Consider the following 22110-nt stretch of genomic DNA (forward strand, 5'->3'; position numbering starts at 1 on the left):
GTGTGTGTATGTGTGTGTGTGTGTGTGTGTGTGTGTGTGTGTGTGTGTGTGTGTGTGTGTGTGTGTGTGTGCGCGTGTGTGTGTGTGTGTGTGTGTGTGTGTGTGTGGGGGGGGTGCGGGTGTCAAATGTGTCTTCAGTGTTTGGGTGATTAACTGAAATGGATTATTATGTTGAGACTTATTTTGAGTCATGCTTAGCACAAGTAAAAAACACTTTTGTAAAGCTTTTGATAATAAAATACTTTGAAACATAGTTTTTTTTTGTCCAGCTCATGAATGTAGCCTCTTATTAGTGTGATTAGTGAGTAACAAGTAAGACGAAAACAGAAACAACCTTAACCCATATGGTGCATGAATGCCCCACCCGACACAACAGTGGTGGTCCCCAGGCTGCTGCTGGTCAGAATGGTGGTCCCTGGGTCCCAAAACCAGTTGAAAACCCCTGCTTTAAAAACACCAAAAGGGGTTCCCGCCCACAAACGGGGTCAATATTCTAATGACCAGTAGGATGTAGAGTCAGGTCTGAAGGGGTTAATGTCACCTGACCAGTAGGTCTGAAGGGGTTAATCCATTCTGACCTGAGATCAGATTCATACGAGGTTTCCACACTGGACACACACTGGTCTGATTAACCCATTCTGACCTGAGATCAGATTCTAAAAAATGTCAGTCGAAATGTCAGTCAAAAATAGCAGCCCTACAAGCTCGTAGCGCGCCACTCGGTGGCGCGCTATGAGCTTGTAGATCTGCTATTTTGCACCAAAATGGTATTTTGCACCAAAATGGGTTCCCGTTCAGAATGGGTCAATATCACCTGACCAGTGAGGTCAGAAGGGGTTAATGTTACCTGACCAGTTGGAAGGCGTTGCTGACCAGCTGGGCGCGGTCAGCGCTGCTCAGAGCGCCGTGGTCAGCGAGCAGCAGAGAGGTCAACGACCGCCAGCCTTCGCCCTCATAGTGGACCATGTAGTAGCCGCTCATGTCCACGTTGAACTTCACCCACTGTAGCGCCCCCTCTGGCAGGAGGAGCACATCTGCACGCACGCACGCAGGAACACACACACACACACACACACACACACACACACACAGCACGCACACAATTTACAATTTAGGCATTTAGCAGACGCTCTTAATCCAGAGCGACTTACATTAAGCAAGAACAAAAAAGCATGGGAATGCATCACATAAAAACATTCATCATGAAACATGCGTAAGCTAAGAAAGTAACAGTGGAATATCTATCACCCATTCTTGAGATAAGGGACAAAACTTTTTTCAAACTGGATTTTTTTTTTTTTTAAGATACATTCAAATCAAATGGATGTATTTGTAGACACAGGTCTCAACTACCAATATTGAGAAGGAACAGGTTTTTCGCATAACATTTCTTTCTAAAATGGGACATTTATGCACTTAATAACCGATTCATGTCAACTCCGTCAGACACACTAAAATACCTTTTAATTGAATTTGATAATTTCAACAATAATATAAAGTCCTCAGTTCTCTTATAATGGCTTTCAGTAATCAAGTTAAGTAATACAATTATTTTAATATTGTTTTTTTCCAATATCACACTATTATGAAATATCCAATTTCTCTAATTCGTCATTTCAACCTCTATTTTCAATATTATAACATGAAAACCATGTAAAAAAAAAAAAAAATCATCATTACGTATCATTTCAGTTGGTGTTTCAATACATATGCACAAAATATTTAACATCACATTTTCTATTTCTTTGGAAATTAACAAAAACATCACGGGACGAACATCTGACGGAGTTGACGAACATCTGACGGAGTTGACAAGTTTAACTGATTTAGGTTCTAGATCACCTAGGATCTTGATTCTGGTGACTAATCCCACATTTTCAAGGATGAGGAATACAGTGGTACTATTTATATTGGCCCTGTGACCATGGCAGCCATTTTCAAAATGGCAGCCACCTGCTGTTATCTTACAATAACTCAAGTTCTACACCACCTAAGATCTTGATTCTGATGACTAATCCTACGTTTTCAATGAGGAGGAATACAGTTTTATCTATTTAAATTTATCCCGTGACAATGGCAGCCATTTAAAAAAATGGTGGACCTGCTATTATTTTACCAATTTAGTCAGGGAATAGGCCTATTATCAGAATAATGTCAAATCTGTGAATACATTTCTTACCAAGAATTTTTTCACCAATGTGTTTGTAAAGGTGTCTACTAACATATCCCACATTGGTTTCTATTGAACCACCCTAGAGGCATTTTTGACAGCTGCTGAAAGTTGGGTACCATACCAAGTGGCTATGGCAAAACTAGGGAGTCTATGGCCAAACTAGGGGTCAAACCCCTTGGGCTAAATTCGGCCATATATCCACTTGCCCAAATGTGCTGACCTCATTTTGTGATGATGGCTATGGCCGTTTTCAGCCCAAGGAGTGTTCTTCGTGCATAGCTAATGCTTGGAATGCATTCAGAATCATGAAAACTCCCTAGTTTGACATGTCACATGCTACTTAAAGCATAATGAACATTTTGCCTTATATAGGTTGTTGATGGTACCCCAACTTTCAGCAGCTGTCAAAAGGTCCCCTAGGGTGGTTGAATATAAAGCAATGTGGGATATGTTAGTAGACACCCTTCCAAACACATTGGTGAAGAAAATTCTTGATAAGGAATTTATTACCAGATTGTATTAATATCCCCTGACTAAATAACTCATCTTCTAGACCACCTAGACCCGACTTCACAAACAGAGACCCGATTGACACCTAAACAACAAGTTTGGACAGCCCCACCAATTAGTGTTACGGAAAATAGCAAGTGTCTACCCTAGGCCCAGAGGGAGACACAGAACTTAGATGCGGCTCACATGTTGCACGACTCCTCAACAAGCTGCCACCAGGGATGAGAGCTGAATTCTGCCGCACAATGCTCTGCGGCCCAGGAGCAACCAACACCCTGTTGGAGTTCTCTGAGTGGTTGAAGCATGAGTCCTAGCCATATAGCCTGTGCAAAGGCAAACACCTTGAAGACCTGCTTGAGGTGAACAGTGAGCAGTGAACAGTGAGCGAAAGACTGAAGATCTGCCTTCAGGACTATCAGGCAGGATGTGCAGACACTGAAGGCATCAGTGTCGTTCTGTGTCCCCAGCATGTCAACCAAAGCAATGTTACCAAATCAAAGGAGCCTTCACCTCAAGTCACCTGGGGCTGGGTGAGCAATCGTATCCTGTATCTAGCCTCACAACTAAATACAGACACTTGGCCAGACTGCCGTTTGAAAGGGTCAAACCCTTCATCCTGATTGGGGAAGACCACCCCACCTAATCACACCAACCAAACAAGTGAGGTTGGGGCCTCCAGGTGGGCCAGTAGCCATCTGCACAAGACTGGGCTGGACCCTGCAGGAAAGCAATCTCCAGCCAAGACAATGTAAGTTGACTATAACAGAGCCCCAGAACACAGAGCTCATGAGAAGGATGGAGAAACACTGGCAGGAGGCCACCAAGATACAACACCACACTGCAGTGGCCAGTGAAGTCAAACTGTGCGTCTGTACCTGAAAGAGACAAGTCAAAGGCCAGAAAGCCCACCTCCTTTTAATGTCCTGTCAGTAGCAACTCAACCTGCACCTGAAATAAGCCCTGACCCCTCCCAGAGAAAGTTCATCCTTGAAAATGTAATGATTAGTCGCCAGAATCAAGATCCTTGGTGGTCTAAAACTTGAGTTATTGGTAAAATAACAGCAGGTTGGTGGTCACTTTGAAAAACAATGGCTGCCATGGTCACAGGACAAATCTAAATAGTACCACTGTATTCCTCATCTTTTAAAATGTATTATTAGTCGGCAGAATCAAGATCCTATGTGGTCTAAAACTTGAGTTATTGTAAAATAACAGCAGGTGGCGGCCATTTTGAAAAACAATGGCTGCCATGGTAACAGGACAAATCTAAATAGTACCAATGTATCCCTCATCCTTGAAAATGTAGTCTTAGTCACCAGAATCAAGATCCTAGGTGGTGTAGAACTTGAGTTATTGTAAAATAACATCAGGTGGCGGCAATTTTGGAAAATGGCTGCCATGGTCACCACGAGACAAATCTGTGATGGCCCTATAGCCAAAAATGTTCCTTAAGGCATGCTCTAACTGTGTGCCAAATTAGAATACGTCCCATTATTCAAAAACTATAATTGTATTGTTTTAGGAACACTTTTGTCAACTCCGTCAGATACATGTCAACTCCGTCAGACACAAAACCTGACGGAGTTGACGTCTGACGGAGTTGACAAAATGTCATTTGTTTTCATCTTAACCCTCTGTAGTACAATGTAGCCATTTTGTTTTTGCTTCATTTGTTAGCTAAACCTAACCCTAAACTTTTATAATAAACATTATTTTGGAATTCTTAACAAAGATCATAATAATGTCCTGACGGAGTTGACATGTAAAAGCTGTGACCACCCTGATATCAACATTGTTTGTTTAAAATATCAAACAATTGAATGCTTTTCAGACCAGGTGCTCCACAGTTGCAACAAATACAAACGGGACTTGGAAAAGGAGTCTTCAGGCTAAATCTGTCGACAATATTTTCTGATTAATTTAAGACTTTTAAAAAACCTGACGGAGTTGACGGGAGACGTGGGACACACATTTGATATGAGATATCTAATGGAAAATATAAATTAAAATTATTGTGTATATTGTTTGCTATGTTGTTGACAATCTACTTTAATTTAGTATGTATATTTATGTGATTGTGACAGTATTAGACACTTTTTTAGCAGTTTGAAATTATGACCACTTGCTGGGGACAGGCTAAATACAGGCGTTTTTGGGTACAGTGCCTGCTTTTAACTAATTCAGATGGCATATGAAAACAATTATAATGAAATTAATGGCATAATAATACACAACTGTATTACATTTAACTTTGCAAGTGCTTTTATTTTTAATAAATTAATTTATTTTGAACAATAATAAGGCTCTTATGTGTGGGACATGTTTTTTCCACTTTTGTCCCTCATCTCAAGAATGAGTGCTATATAATGAAGCTATACATATAAACAGAGTTGGGGTCCGTTACTCATGAAAGTAATACACTACATATTGCATATTACTTTTGAAAAAAGTAATGCCTTACATTACTTTATTACTCCCTGGAGAAAGTAACTAGTTACATTACTCGTTACATTACTTTTGCGTTACTCTATAAAATCGCCTGAGATGCATTGTCAAATAATAAATCTTATCCTACGACAACAACATAATATTTAGTTTGCGGTCTGTGAGGCCAAATCTCATCAAATGGTGGTCCATGGCTAAAATGCAGAATACATACTGGACCTTGATATGAAAATGGTTGAAAACCACTGTACCACATGGTTCTAGGCAAATATTTACTTTCCCAATATATATTCAAATAAAAATAATGAGACTGAGATAAATCAGTAGCCTATATGTTCACAGTTCCCTGCTCCATTGCTCATTAAATGTAGTTTTTCATTTTGGCATATTTGGTTTATTTATCTCTGCATTAACTAACTAGTGATTGTGAGAGCACACGTTCTACAACAAACAAACAGACCCTCCCACTGGCAGTGTTGCCAGGTTTTAGAAGAGAAACAAGCAGCCATGTCTATGAAAACAAGCCCAAAAGAAAACTGACTGGTCTATTATAAAACAAGCCCAAAGTCGCTTATAATAAGCGGACATGGCAACACCCCAACGCCTGCTCTGTCTCTGTGACAGTGGGAGACTGGGAGCTTGCTGTGCAGCGGAAAAGTGCTGCGGAGATTTTAATACAGAGACAACGTAAATGACAGTTATGACACAAGCACTGTAGGCTATATCACAAAAAAACGGACAATGATTTGTCCGGCCAGAGGTTGATTTGGGAGGATAGGTGGGTCTAAAACCGGACGTCTGGCCACCCTACGAGTCCACGACAGTAACGAAAAATGCTGTGCTGCTGCTGATCTGACACCGGTTTGACATGTTCTAGTCCGTACTGCGTACTGCATTGCCAGCGCACCATTAGTGTTCATGTTCAACTCATCTCCGTTGTGTGCATTATTCTCCAAAGCAACACTGCTGAAAGCAGCCACATGACGCAAGTAACGAGGCACTGCAGCGACCAGTAACTGTAGTGTGATTATCAAATTTGGAGGAGTAGTGTCGTTATATTACTCGTTACCGACCAAAGTAGTGTCGTTACAGTAACGAGATTTTCCGTTACTCGTTACACCCAACTCTGCATATAAACTATACATATATACTACTATGCTATACATATGTACTATGGCGTGCTATGACTATATACAATGCAATTATAGTGCTGTCTACATAACATGCTATAAGTCTGTATCAAATGCTATCTAAGTCTGCATAAATGCTATCTAAGGGGGTGGGGTAAGTGCTATGGGCCATGATGGAGTCTGAAAAGGTGGGTTTTCAGAATACGGCGGAAGATTGGGAGTGATGCTGCAGTTCTGACTGCAATGGGAAGTGCAGTTTTGGAGCCAGAAGGGAGAATTCCCCGGCAAAAAATAGTTACCTGCTGCTTGTCAATGTACAACACTTCACCTTGAGTTGAGTTTGAGTTTGAATCTTTATTTCGGTCATTTAAAAAAAAAAAAAATAAACAAAATGGTTGTTTAAGCAATTTACATTGCTTAATTTACATTTCTTAGACAACGCAGTGACTATTCTAACCGAAAAGGTATGGGCTGAAGCATAAAGCTTATTTTGCCCACCTTTTTATATAATACAACTAATAATAATAATAATAATAATAATAGTCTGTGATCTTATTATCACAGTAGCATAATTTATGAAAAGCACAAATGAAAAGAGTAATATCAGGTTATCGTAGAAATATTACTAAAAACAGAAAAGGAAAAATAAATAAAAAAACAAAGTAAACAAAATGTTGATTTACATTTGTCCTTCAGACATAATACCTACACACAATAATAACTACACACACACACACACACACACACACACACACACCTTGCTCTGTGTGTGTGTGTGTGTGTGTGTGTGTGTGTGTGTGTGTGTGTGTTTCTCACCACGTTCCGTCTTCAGCAGAAAGCGGTGAACGGTCGGCGAGCTGCTGGTCATGTAGGTCAACGGAACCTGCCACAGGAACCTGCTACACAATCACAATAATAATTATAATTATAATAAGGGTAATAATATTAACCCACATGCATATACAGTAATACTATATAGTGCTATGTTTACATAAAATGCTATAAGTCTGTAAAATATGCTATCTAAGGGCGCTTTCACACCCAAAGTTCGCTTAGAAGGTTCCGGATCAAGGACCAAATATTAGCATTTGGATTTTGGTCCGTTTGGTGGTTCACACAGGACTCGGTAAAGCGTACCAAATATGTAAACAAATGACACGTGGACATGTTAAGCCATTCTGACCTGAGATCAGATTCATACGAGGTTTCCACTGGACACACACTGATCTGATTAACCCATTTTGACCTGAGATCAGATTCTAAAAATGTCAGTCGTTTTTTTTTTTTTTTTTTTTAATAGCAGACCTACAAGCTCGTATATGAGCTTGTAGATCTGCTATTTTTCAATAGCTAACACCAAAATGGGTTACCGTTCAGAATGGGTTAAGCCAACCAAATAGTGAAAAAAAGAAAAGGTCATTTTACGATGGAGGGAAAAAGAACATGAGGGGAAATCACTGCAACCTTCAGTCACACAGAGAGAGAAGAGAACACAGCAACATGACAGCAACAACTTGCTGTTGCATTCATTCATTCTTATTAATTATTTTATTAGCCAAATAAGAGCAACAGATGAACAGAGGAGCTGGTGTTTGAACAATAATGTGCTTGCTGCTGATGCATACAATTCACGGAGACGTATATAGCCTACACAACAAGGTATCCCCGATAAAAAGGACTTTCCTTCCATGTGTGCACCTTGACCCGATTAGATATATGTTATTAACCCCCTTGTGGCCAAGAGCACGTCAGGCCCATAGACTGCCATGTTAATTGACGTGTTAAATCAACAAATCCCTCGTGGCCAATGACGTTATCTGCGTAGTAGACGTACTGCCCTGTCAGTACGTCTTTTTATAACAAAATATTGCAATTGTTTGACATTTTTTTAATTATTTTTATGTAATCTACCAAAAACCGGCCGAAACCCACGCGATCGTGCACTATCGTGCACGCGCGCCGTCTCTATGTGATCCGCGGCAAAAAAAATGATATTTTGGGATGTTCCTGGCCGTTTTTAAGCTTAATTTGACTAAGTTATAAAAAAGCTAATGTTAGCTTGGCTGTCCGGATTGCTAAGCTATGTGCTAGTGGTCATAGTAGCCTCCTTTGTTTATCTCCGTTTGACAGGAAGTGATTTAGCCAGATTTGATACTTTTGCCAAAATAAGAATAATGGAACGTTCCCGCCATCTGGTGGCACTTCTGGGTATTAATTTGAAAATGAAAGTAAAACGTGATGTATTTTATTTAGATCGCTGATCCCTCTTATTGCATTAAAATGACGAATTAAGAAATGGGGCATTGGCCAGCATTGGCCAGATTTGGCGACTTTTTGAATGGCAATCGAAAAATGTGAGATATGACCTCAATGTCACGAAATGTCTCATTTTATAGCTCCAAGTCACTACTTTACAATGAAAAAATAATTATGATTATAGCTTGTTCCATCGTTTACTTAATAAGCTTTTTAGTAGACCTTGGTTTCAGTGATAAGTCAAACCAAGGTGTACTAAAATGCTTATAAGTAAACGATGGAACATGCTAGGAACATAATTTCTTTTTCTGTGTAAACTAGAGACGTGCAGCTTTAAAATGAGATATTTCGTGACATTGTGGTCATATCGCACATTATTCTATTGTCATTCAAAAAGTCAGCCAAAGCTGGCCTAAGGCACAATAAGATGTTATTAAGGTTGGCCACTTGGCCATTAGAGGGTTAAATCGGCGGGCGTTTCCATGTCATCTTGAGGTTTAAACGTGAAGGTGGTCCGTTAGTGTTGAGCTTCAAGTCAGAACAGAGCCGCTGCAGCTAATTGGAGCTGACCTAGTTTTACGTCTTTTGCTATAGTGATGTAATCAATTAATCATTTGGGACCACCTGTGTAGCTTATTTAACATTTGCTCCATTCCATTGGCTCTCTCTCTATACGTGCGGCCGTGCGCTATTTATTTATTTATTTGACAGGGACATCAACATGTCAGTTTCCACATCAATGTAAACGGGCCAGAGTCAGCCGAAGCTAAATTTCATCTGTAGTCCCTGGGCAGGCTAGAGCGACACAGGATGATTTGAAATATTTCTCTGTCTCTGCGTCTCTCCCATAATAACCCATTCTGACCTGAGATCAGATTCATACGAGGTTTCCACTGGACGCACACTGGTCTGAATAAATATATCGGGTCTCTCCCCCCATGTGCGCGCCCGCCCGCCCGCCCGCCCGCCCCCCCCCCCCCCCCCCCCCCCCCACACACACACACACACACACACACACACACACACACACACACACTATTTTATGACAGATTCTGACAGTAAAAAGGAGGGGACACGAGTTGAAAGAAACTCTCTCACATGATGACTCATGCATCGCATGCTTCGTCATAACTTTGCATGCTTAAAATAAACAGATCTACAAGCGTACATCGTGTACCATACCGTACACATACCATTCCGTGTCGATAACTTGTACATCTGTTATTTTTGCGCATGTGAACCTCGTACAGTATGCTGCCATTAAAATTGCGCTGCGCCTCGACAGACATATGCGTCTACTATTAACCCATTCTGAATGGGAACCCATTTTGGTGTTAGCATCATGTCGTGCTTTACCTATTGAAAAATAGCAGATCTACAAGCTCATATCGCGCCACCGAGTGGCGCGATACGAGCTTATGAATCTGATCTCAGGTAAGAATGGGTTAAAATTGCGCTGCGCCTCGACAGACATATATGCGTCTACTATTAAAATCAATCAAATATTGTATTATAATATCAATAGTGATCCCCTGCTGTAATTGGGCCATCTGAAAACATGTTGTTCCAGGGACCCCCCCCCCCCCCCCCCCCTCAGAAGCAAAGATTTGAGTAAAAAAACCTTCGCTCTGAAAGAATACATATTCAAAGATATGCGCCACATTTTCACGATTAAAAATAAAAATAGCAGATCTACAAGCTCATAGCACTCATAGCTCATAGCACTCGGTGCCGCCCTATGAGCTTGTAGGTCTGCTATGAGCTTGTAGATCGGGTCGTACCCATGAGCGGGGGCGGGGCCGTCCGACTTGAGGAAGCGTTCCTGCCGCAGTGTGACCTCACGTCCTGTCACAGCCACGCTGACCAATGGGAAGCCTTCCTGCAACGTCCAGGTGTCCATGATGGCTCTGATGTCCAATTCATCCCCAGAGTACCATTTCTGCACACGCACACGCACACGCGCACACACACACACACACACACACACACACACACACACACACACACACACACATACACATTTCACAACATGGTTAACAATCATTTAGTTGTCATTTTAGGCCAAATATGTTTTTGACTTCTTTTAACAAATAGCCATCCAGGCCAAAGACCTCTTTAGCCCTCTAAGACCCAGCGTTGCTTTTTAGCAACAATTTTATTTTAATTAATTACTTTTTCATTGCAATGCCATTGGTCATGATATTTGCATATAAATACCCCCCACAGAGGCTGAAATTCACACAAATTAAAAATGTCTGGACTCTGTTGTCTGGATTTTGAACATTTTTTAACCTAAGACTTTTGACCTTTACCCTAATAAAAGTAGGTACAATAATTGTAATATATGTTTTTTTGTGATCATTAGAATGTCTAGAACATGTTTTATTCATTATTGTGAAAGATATCCCCCAAATGTAAATTATTAATTTAGTATATAATTATATAATTATTATAAAATTTTCATAAAACTATATATATATATATTTTTTTTCCAACATATTTTTTAGTCTTAGTCCTAGTAGTACAAAGTAGTAGTAAGGTTGAAATCTATTTTATTAACTTAAGCTGGATGAAATACTTGCCATTAATACAGTGGTTGCAACTGTATTCATTGTTTGCCTGAGTCCCGTGGTGGGAGTTGTGCTCTTTCTGCTGGCTTTGGTGAAATATTAAGTAGTCAGGGGGCCACGCATTAAAAGTAAATTAATTCACAACTTGTTGACCTATTTCTAAAATATTAGCACAACTTTCGTTCATTTTTTACCCCTCTATCACACGGAACTGTTTTTTGTGCCCATATCACTACGCCCAAAAAATACTTCCATGTGATAGAGGGGTCAAAGTTGAACGAAAGTTGCGCTAATATTTTAGAAATAACAATACAAACAATACAAATGACGCATAGTTTTGTGAATTAATTTACTTTTATTGCGTGGCCCCCCTGTGCAGATCTATCAAATAGCAGATCTACAAGCTCATATCGCGCCACCGAGTGGCGCGATACGAGCTTGTAGGTCTGCTATTTTTGAAAAATCGAAGACACTTTTAGAATCTGATCTCAGGTCAGAATGGGTTAATAATGAAACTGTCAGGATGTAATAGACATTTTTAGAATCTGATCTCAGATCAGAATGGGTTAAAAAAAATCAGAACTATCCCTTTAACGTCTTTTTAACATTGGAGAAAAAAATCTTACAACAAAAAATAAAACAAATATATGTTAGCCATGGATGAGTTAAGAAAATAAAAGTCTGACAAGGACTAAATGAGTTAAGAAAATAAAAGTCTGACAAGGACTAAATGAGTTAAGAAAATAAAAGTCTCACCTCGGAGCCGGGCTGCAGTCTGCCCTCGGAGCAGAATTCCTGGCGTCCGATTGGCCCTTCATCCTGGTCATGTGACTGGCAGATCTGGAAGGAGACAGCAGCTGTTTCTCAACGATCCGTTTCATACATTGGGGAAAAGATCGACAATTCAAACTCCTTGAGTGCCATACTGCCGGGAATCCACCAGATGGGGCCGTTGCCCATGCCAGACGTATTTAAAAAAAAAGGTCCCCCAAATGACCCTAGACGTTTTGGTTAGTTTGAACCGGTAGTGGAAGTCGGCCATTTCATTATACTGACCTGGGATCAGTTATGCCCCGCGATTGCTTTCTATATCATAACAAAGTCAATCTAGGCTCAAATCAGATCACCATTTCCTATATTTTAACCCATTCTGACCGGGCACCCATTTTGGTGTCAGCATCATGTTATGCTTTAGCTATTTAAAAATAGCAGATCTACAAGCTCGTATCGCGCCACTCGGTGGCGCGATATGAGCTTGTAGATCTGCTATTTTTGAAAAATCGAAGAGCGACTGACATTTTTAGAATCTGATCTCAGGTCAGAATGGGTTCAACAGACCAGTGTGTGTCGGGCGGAAACCTCGTATGAATCTGATCTCAGGTCAGAATGGGTTAAAACGAGAGGCGAGCTGAAGTCAGAAATGAAGAGCTTAGTATATCCATCTGGTCAAAACCACGGAGAGCGCCCTGGATTGGGAAATGCGAGGCATTCTTTCTGAGACGCAAACAGGGAAGTGAACGGCAACGCGCATGCACAAACAGTCAAAAGGATGGTGGTGGAGACAATGATGGTGCTTCTCTGCCGTCTTCCTACATTCTACATTCTCATGCCTCTCGTTATATTCCCAAGTCAAGATTGACACCAAGTGGTGCAGTTCGGTATAGCATGTCCGGTGGGAAAACTTTGAAAATGTCAGCCAAAGTAATGCGTAACCACTTGTACCCCAGATCTACAAACACTTGAACCCTGCCGTTCCTCATACAACAACAGAGATCTACAGAGCTTGTATATCGGTTGTTTTTCTGTGACGAACACATGGATATAAAACACTAAGGGTTGCCCACGTGCCCCTGGCAGCTAAATAAAACACTAAGGATAGCCCACCTGCCCCTGGCAGCTAAATAAAACACTAAGGGTTGCCCACCTGCCCCTGGCAGCTAAATAAAACACTAAGGGTTGCCCACCTGCCACTGGCAGCTAAATAAAACACTAAGGGTTGCCCACCTGCCCCTGGCAGCTAAATAAAACACTAAGGGTCGCCCATCTGCCCCTGGCAGCTAAATAAAACACTAAGGGTTGCCCACCTGCCCCTGGCAGCTAAATAAAACACTAAGGGTTGCCCATCTGCCCCTGGCAGCTAAATAAAACACTAAGGGTCACCCACCTGCCCCTGGCAGCTAAATAAAACACTAAGGGTTGCCTACCTGCCCCTGGCAGCTAAATAAAACACTAAGGGTTGCCCACCTGCCCCTGGCAGCTAAATAAAACACTAAGGGTCGCCCACCTGCCCCTGGCAGCTAAATAAAACACTAAGGGTTGCCCACCTGCCCCTGGCAGCTAAATAAAACACTAAGGGTCGCCCACCTGCCCCTGGCAGCTAAATAAAACACTAAGGGTCGCCCACCTGCCCCTGGCAGCTAAATAAAACACTAAGGGTCGCCCACCTGCCCCTGGCAGCTGAATAAAACACTAAGGGTCGCCCACCTGCCCCTGGCAGCTAAATAAAACACTAAGGGTTGCCCACCTGCCCCTGGCAGCTAAATAAAACACTAAGGGTTGCCCACCTGGCTCAGGCTGTCCCACAGGTGTTAATTAGGGTTAGGGGCGTGGCCCACCTGGCTCAGGCTGTCCCACAGGTGTGCGCTGACGGTGTTCTGGTAGGCGTGTCTCTTCAGGTACGCCACGATGCCCACCTTAAAGGCGTCGGCACCCAGGAAGTCTCGGAGCATGTGGAGGATGCACGCCCCCTGCAGGGGAGAGGAGGAACAGCTGGTTAGAATGCCACGCCCCCTGGAGGGGAGAGGAGGAACAGCTCGTTAGAATGCCACGCCCCCTGGAGGGGAGAGAAGGAACAGCTCGTTAGAATGCCACGCCCCCTGGAGGGGAGAGGAGGAACAGCTCGTTAGAATGCCACGCCGCCTGGAGGAGGGGGGAGGAACAGCTCGTTAGAATGCCACGCCCCCTGGAGGGGAGAGGAGGAACAGCTCGTTAGAATGCCACGCCCCCTGGAGGGGAGAGGAGGAACAGCTCGTTAGAATGCCACGCCCCCTGGAGGGGAGAGGAGGAACAGCTTGTTAGAATGCCACGCCCCCTGGAGGGGGGGAGGAACAGCTCGTTAGAATGCCACGCCCCCTGGAGGGGAGAGGAGGAACAGCTCGTTAGAACGCCACGCCCCCTGGAGGGGAGAGGAGGAACAGCTTGTTAGTATGCCACGCCCCCTGGAGGGGGGGGGAGGAACAGCTCGTTAGAATGCCACGCCCCCTGGAGGGGAGAGGAGGAACAGCTCGTTAGAATGCCACGCCCCCTGGAGGGGAGATGAGGAACAGCTCGTTAGAATGCCACGCCCCCTGCAGGGGAGAGGAGGAACAGTTCGTTAGAATGCCACGCCCCCTGGAGGAGGGGGGAGGAACGAGGTGGGCGTGGCTCGGTAATGAGGTGGGCGTGGCTCGGTAACAAAGTGGGCGTGGCTCGGTAACGAGGTGGGCGTGGCTCGGTAACGAGGTGGGCGTGGCTCGGTAACGAGGTGGGCGTGGCTCGGTAACGAGGTGGGCGTGGCTCACCTTGCGATACGAGACGTCGTCGAACATCTCGCGGATCTGGGCGGGGCTCTCCACGGTGGCCGCGGACAGCGGGTGGGAGGAGCTAAGAGAGTCCACCTCCATGGCCTCCAGACACTTCCCCAGGAAGAAGTCCTCCTGTGTGGGGTCAAGGGGTCAGGGGTCAAAGGTCACCGAACGTGCTATATTAAAGGACTACATAATGGTGTGTTAAAGGACTACAGAATGGTGTGTTAATGGACTACAGAAACGTGTGTTAAAGGACTACAGAATGGTGTGTTAAAGGACTACAGAATGGTGTGTTAAAGGACTACAGAATGGTGTGTTAAAGGACTACAGAATGGTGTGTTAAAGGACTACATAATGGTGTGTTAAAGGACTACAGAATGGTGTATTAAAGGACTACAGAATGGTGTGTTAAAGGACTACAGAATGGTGTGTTAAAGGTGTCCTCACCACATGCAGCTCTGGGTAGACGACGCTCACGGACACAAACTCCATGAACTTGGCGAATCCCTCGTTGAGCCACAGGTCGTTCCACCAGGCCATCGTCACCAGGTTCCCGAACCACTGGGGGGCGGGGTCACACAGGGTCACACAGGGTCAAACAGGGTGAAACAGGGTCACACAGGGTTAAACCACTGGGCCAGAGCAGAAATACTAGAGGAGTCAGTCTACCAGAGAGCATAAATACTAGAGGAGGCAGTCTACCAGAGCAGAAATACTAGAGGAGTCAGTCTACCAGAGAGCAGAAATACTAGAGGAGTCAGTCTACCAGAGCAGAAATACTAGAGGAGTCAGTCTACCAGAGCAGAAATACTAGAGGAGTCAGTCTACCAGAGAGCAGAAATACTAGAGGAGTCAGTCTACCAGAGCAGAAATACTAGAGGAGTCAGTCTACCAGAGCAGAAATACTAGAGGAGTCAGTCTACCAAAGCAGAGATACTAGAGGAGTCAGTCTACCAGAGAGCAGAAATACTAGAGGAGTCAGTCTACCAGAGCAGAAATACTAGAGGAGTCAGTCTACCAGAGAGCAGAAATACTAGAGGAGTCAGTCTACCAGAGCAGAAATACTAGAGGAGTCAGTCTACCAGAGCAGAGATACTAGAGGAGTCAGTCTACCAGAGAGCAGAAATACTAGAGGAGTCAGTCTACCAGAGCAGAAATACTAGAGGAGTCAGTCTACCAGAGCAGAAATACTAGAGGAGTCAGTCTACCAGAGCAGAAATACTAGAGGAGTCAGTCTACCAGAGAGCAGAAATACTAGAGGAGTCAGTCTACCAGAGCAGAAATACTAGAGGAGTCAGTCTACCAGAGCATAAATACTAGCTTCCCAGGGAAAACAGCTTAAGCAAGCAGCTGGTAACACTGTGCTATATGAATACATTTGATTTGACTGAGTACTTAGAGACTTATTACTTTATGTAGACTTAGATAGCGTTCCATGCAGACTTACTGACATGCAGCATTTTACGTAGACATAGCACTTTATAGTACATACGTATAGTATAGTATGTTTAGTTTATATATATAGTTTCATTAAATAGATATTCCACTGTTATGTTCTTAGCTTACGCATGTTTCATGATAACTACTGTTTATGTATGTGATGTATTGCCATGCGTTTTGTTCTTGCTTAAAACACTATGGCCCTCATTTATCAACCGTGCGCACGCCAAAATATGGGCGCACGCCGAAATTACCGACATTTTCGGCATTTAACATTTCCATTTCCGGCAAAGCTTGAAATTGAACGTGACAACGTTCAAAACCCACGTCTGCTCGGCAGCTGCCGTACGCTTTGTTTTTCTGTCTTACACAAGACAGCATTGTCTGAACTGCTGAGAGGCTGTCACAGCTGGCATCTAAACATATATGTATTCACTCCTAAAATGTTTATATAAAAGGTATGTATAATGTATATGGGCTACATGTAAAAAATAAATAAATAAAAATGTTAAGGAATGTGTCATATGAAATTAGTAGGAGATAAAATCGCGCAATTAAAAACAATGTTGCAAGAGATGCTTAAGCCATTTAAACGGTGTTTTGCATGAGCGCATACATGCGAGGATTTGGGCTGTCTGTGCTGAAATATTTCCATGACGGGACGTTGGAGAGTATAGTGCAGCAGTGCTGCAGCTCAGCTGCGGAGAGTCCCAACGTGGTATAAGCCTACTGTAGCTAATCTACAGCAGGCCGATGTCTTTCTTACGGTATGTGCAATATAATAAACCTGACGCGTCGCTCGAATGCCAAATGTACCGTGCCAGGCTCCCAGCGCAAGTGACTGGACAGGAGGAGCACCTGCAAAACAGCCGCGTGTGTGTGCCTATTTGTTATTTAATTATGGTTCACAGGTTCAGGTTTTCGTTCACTAATATATCTTGTATATTAAATTAAAAATACTTTAATAATTTAATATACAACTAACAACACACAGTGAAAAATTGCGATATGTGTGCGGGGGGGTGAGGCGGGCAGCAAGGGAAACGAAGCGAGAGGAGAAACAGACAGGGTAGGCCTACAACTTTATTTAATTCATGCAGGTGTTGTTCTTTATCTATTTAACAACACACCAGTTAGTTGGGCTTGCAAGTTGCGTGTGCGTGCTGTGCGTCTGTGCGTGTGTATGAGAGAGGGGGGTGAGGCGGGCAGCAAGGCACGGGAGAAACCTATTTTTTCATGTAACCATGGTTTCAGGAAACGTATTGGCGTTGTTCATGTCGCAAAAACGAGGGCGAGGCTTGATTTCTTAGGGCGTGCCAGATCAAATTCAGCCGTGACATTTATTAACGTGAGAACAAAATTAAGGAAAGATCAGCTGTTTGCGATCACTTTATAAATGCCGTGGCGGCGTGGGTGTACTACGAAACCTGCACTCGAATCTGTGGCAGATTTTACACTCGATTGATAAATGAGGGCCTATCAGTGCCGGAAGTGCTTCAAAATAGGAGCTCTGGGTGGCCGGGGTTGTCTCAGCGCTTATACTCTGAAAGCCATGACCCGGTAACAATCTACTAAAAAAAGTTGACTTTACATTGCTAGCTTACATTGCGATCATTTCAATTTATACGATATATGATCCAAGAAGCGCCAGCATATCGATCCGTTCATCACCACGGAGAGCGCCCTGGATTAGGAGATACAAGTCATTCTTTCCGCCGCGCTAACATGTGAGTCAACGGCAAGCTAATAATTGCCCAGAGCGTTAGCATACAGCAGCCGAAAGGCGAACGGGCCAACAAAGAAAAATTGGAAGAATTCTGAATATTCTTATCTGGCCCCGTATCATTGAAGATGCGCTAGGAACGCCCAGCGACGTCTAAGGCTCAGCTCGTTTTTAATCCTTAAGACGCCTAGGGGCGTCCTATACGTACAGAACCTGTTTTTAATGTAAATCACTCTGGATTAAAGGTATATTCAGTGATTTCACTTAATTCAAATATCACTTATTTTTTTGTTTTGTTGTGATAATCCTCTCTACTATAGAGTGTGCTGACCATATAAGGAGTTCCTCCCTGTCCCCAGTTAACCCCTGGGGGTCAAAAAACCGTTTTTGGCTCTCTATCCTGATTGGATGAAAGGCTTAGGTCCCAGCCAAAAACGAAACCTAAGGTTTTTTGAGTGAAATCACTGAATATACCTTTAAGTAATTGATAAATGCCTAAATTGTAATTGTACTGCTTTAATCCGTGGCGATTGACAGCTTGTCAATCACCCTGAATGGTGATTGACAGCTGGTGTGCGTTACCTGGTGGGCCAGCTCGTGGGCGATCACCATGGTGATTGCCAGCTTGTCGGAGGCTGAAGACCTGTGGGGGTCAAACAGGAGGCCGTCCTCTCGGTACGTGGTCAGACCCCAATTCTCCATGGCTCCGGACTGGAAGTCTGGGATGGCTGCCAGGTCTGGGGATAATAACAAGCCATTCAGGACGGGAACCCCTTTAGGTGTTTTAAGCATTATGTTATACTATAGCTATTAGAAAAAAAAATTAAAAGACGTGAAAATGTGGCACAAGTCTTTGAAAATATGCTTTCACACACAGAGAACGTTTTTAACTCAAATATTTGCTTCTGCTTTCATTTTTATCGCACGATTTTGCAGCCCATTTTTTTCACCCAGTGTCTAATCCTGGTCGCTACACTTCCTCTGCCAACCTGGGGAGAGCAACGGACTGACCTCATGCTTCCTTCAATGCGTGAGGAGTCCCAAAACGCTTCTTATCACCTGACAGAGGGGGGAGTTTCTAAAACGTTTTTTAAAAACGTTCGCTCTGTAATAATATACTGTATATTCCAAAGATTTGCGCCACATTATCACGCTTAAAAATAGCAGACCTACAAGTTCATAGCGCGACACTAGGAGCCGCGATATGAGCTTGTAGATCTTAATACCTTGTTTAGGCAGAGGATAAGATAAGGGATATTAATACCTTGTTTAGGCAGAGGATAAGATAAGGGATATTAATACCTTGTTTAGGCAGAGGATAAGATAAGGGATATTAATACCTTGTTTAGGCAGAGGATACGATAAGGGATATTAATACCTTGTTTAGGCAGAGGATAAGATAAGGGATATTAATACCTTGTTTAGGCAAAGGATAAGATAAGGGATATTAATACCTTGTTTAGGCAGAGGATAAGGGATATCGAAGTATTCATCGTAGAAGTCCAGGAGTTTGACGGCAGCGTCGAGAGCGAAGGCCGTCTGGTCGATCTTCTCTGGTACCGAGTAGACGGATATCTGACCACAACACAGAGATGACCACAACACAGAGATATCTGACCACAAGACAGAGATATCTGACCACAACACAGAGATATCTGACCACAACACAGAGATGACCACAACACAGAGATGACCACAACACAGAGATGACCACAACACAGAGATATCTGACCACAACACAGAGATATCTGACCACAACACAGAGATGTCTGACCACAACACAGAGATGACCACAACACAGAGATATCTGACCACAACACAGAGATGACCACAACACAGAGATATCTAACCACAACACAACACAGAGATGACCACAACACAGAGATGACCACAACACAGAGATATCTGACCACAACACAGAGATATCTGACCACAACACAGAGATATCTGACCACAACACAGAGATATCTGACCACAACACAGAGATGGCCACAACACAGAGATATCTGACCACAACACAGAGATGACCACAACACAGAGATATCTGACCACAACACAGAGATATCTGACCACAACACAGAGATATCTGACCACAACACAGAGATGTGACCACAACACAGAGATCTGACCACAACACAGAGATATCTGACCACAACACAGAGATATCTGACCACAACACAGAGATGACCACAACACAGAGATGACCACAACACAGAGATATCTGACCAACACAGAGATATCTGACCACAACACAACACAGAGATATCTGACCACAACAGAGATATCTGACCACAACACAGAGATATCTGACCACAACACAGAGATATCTGACCACAACACAGAGATGTGACCACAACAAAGATATCTGACCACAACACAGAGATGACCACAACACAGAGATATCTGACCACAACACAGATATCTGACCACAACACAGAGATGTGACCACAACACAGAGATATCTGACCACAACACAGAGATGTGACAACAACACAGAGATATCTGACCACAACACAGAGATGTGACCACAACACAGAGATATCTGACCACAACACAGAGATGACCACAACACAGAGATATCTGACCACAAAACAGAGATGTGACCACAACACAGAGATGACCACAACACAGAGATATCTGACCACAACACAGATATGTGACTACAACACAGATATCTGACCACAACACAGAGATATCTGACCACAACACAGAGATGACCACAACACAGAGATATCTGACCACAACACAGAGATCTGACCACAACACAGAGATATCTGACCACAACACAGAGAAGACCACAACACAGAGATATCTGACCACAACACAGAGATGACCACAACAGAGATATCTGACCACAACACAGAGATATGACCACAACACAGAGATATCTGACCACAACACAGAGATATCTGACCACAACACAGAGATGTCTGACCACAACACAGAGATCTGACCACAACACAGAGATGACCACAACACAGAGATATCTGACCACAACACAGATATATCTGACCACAACACAGAGATGACCACAACAGAGATATCTGACCACAACACAGAGATATCTGACCACAACACAGAGATATCTGACCACAACACAGAGATGACCACAACACAGATATCTGACCACAACACAGAGATGACCACAACAGAGATATCTGACCACAACACAGAGATATCTGACCACAACACAGAGATATCTGACCACAACACAGAGATATCTGACCACAACACAGATATCTGACCACAACACAGAGATGACCACAACACAGAGATATCTGACCACAACACAGAGATCTGACCACAACACAGAGATATCTGACCACAACACAGAGATGCGACCACAACACAGAGATGTGACCACAACACAGAGATGTGACCACAACACAGAGATGTGACCACAACACAGAGATATGTGACCACAACACAAATAAAGATTCATTACGACGGCATCAAGGCCCGCCAAAATAAATTTTAGTCGACTAAATCAACTGTAAGACTAAAGTCTTATGACATTTAGTTGACTAAAACATTCCAGGTGACTAAAATGTGACTAAAACTAAATGAAAACTATTCAAGAGACTAAATGACTACAACTAAAATCTAAATCTGCTGCCAAAAACAACACCGGTGGGTGGTCCTACCTTGACCCTTGACCCCATGGTGGGTGGTCCTACCTTGACCCCATGGCGGGTGGTCCTACCTTGACCTTTGACCCCATGGCGGGTGGTTCTACCTTGACCCCATGGCGGGTGGTCCTACCTTGACCTTTGACCCCATGGTGGGTGGTCCTACCTAGACCCTTGACCCCATGGTGGGTGATCCTACATTGACCCCATGGTGGGTGGTCCTACCTTGACCCTTGACCCCATGGTGGGTGATCCTACATTGACCCCATGGTGGGTGGTCCTACCTTGACCCTTGACCCCATGGTGGGTGGTCCTACCTAGACCTTTGACCCCATGGTGGGTGATCCTACATTGACCCCATGGTGGGTGGTCCTACCAAGACCCTTGACCCCATGGTGGGTGGTCCTACCTTGACCCTTGACCCCATGGTCCTACCTTGACCCCATGGCGGGTGGTCTTGCTGACAGACAGGAAGTCGGATATGATGAAGGCCACCAGGTAGGTGCTCATCGCCACACTGGTGTCGAAGAAATCCTCCAGAAGGCCACCAGGGAGCGCCACAGTCTTAACCTGCCACCAAGAGGTCAAGAGGTCGTTAGTTTTGTCGGGCAAGTGAAGCAAGCCCCTCAGTGAGGCTCTCCAATGTTGAGGCGCTGGGCCCTAGTGGT

At 43.6% G+C, this 22110-nt stretch overlaps 1 protein-coding gene across 4 annotated transcripts in view; it reads right to left on the minus strand.

Annotated features, from left to right (window-relative positions):
- LOC310872086 (endoplasmic reticulum aminopeptidase 1-like) overlaps positions 1 to 22110 on the minus strand; it is a 54274-nt gene that overhangs the window by 23109 nt on the left and 9055 nt on the right. For 3 of the 4 annotated variants that reach the window (XM_083783788.1, XM_083783789.1, XM_083783787.1), the window contains 10 exons: positions 21878 to 22012; positions 19268 to 19388; positions 18396 to 18550; positions 15098 to 15211; positions 14645 to 14779; positions 13700 to 13831; positions 11841 to 11924; positions 10296 to 10453; positions 7075 to 7157; positions 848 to 1034 (listed from right to left, as the gene is read on the minus strand). In XM_083783788.1, coding sequence (XP_083639914.1) covers positions 848 to 1034; positions 7075 to 7157; positions 10296 to 10453; positions 11841 to 11924; positions 13700 to 13831; positions 14645 to 14779; positions 15098 to 15211; positions 18396 to 18550; positions 19268 to 19388; positions 21878 to 22012 — 1304 coding nt within the window. The remainder of the gene's footprint in view (positions 1 to 847; positions 1035 to 7074; positions 7158 to 10295; positions 10454 to 11840; positions 11925 to 13699; positions 13832 to 14644; positions 14780 to 15097; positions 15212 to 18395; positions 18551 to 19267; positions 19389 to 21877; positions 22013 to 22110) is intronic. The other variant, XM_083783790.1, reaches the window with a different exon arrangement.

Source organism: Protomyctophum parallelum (assembly GCF_964188405.1).
Source record: "Protomyctophum parallelum genome assembly, chromosome: 15".
NCBI lineage: Eukaryota > Metazoa > Chordata > Actinopteri > Myctophiformes > Myctophidae > Protomyctophum > Protomyctophum parallelum.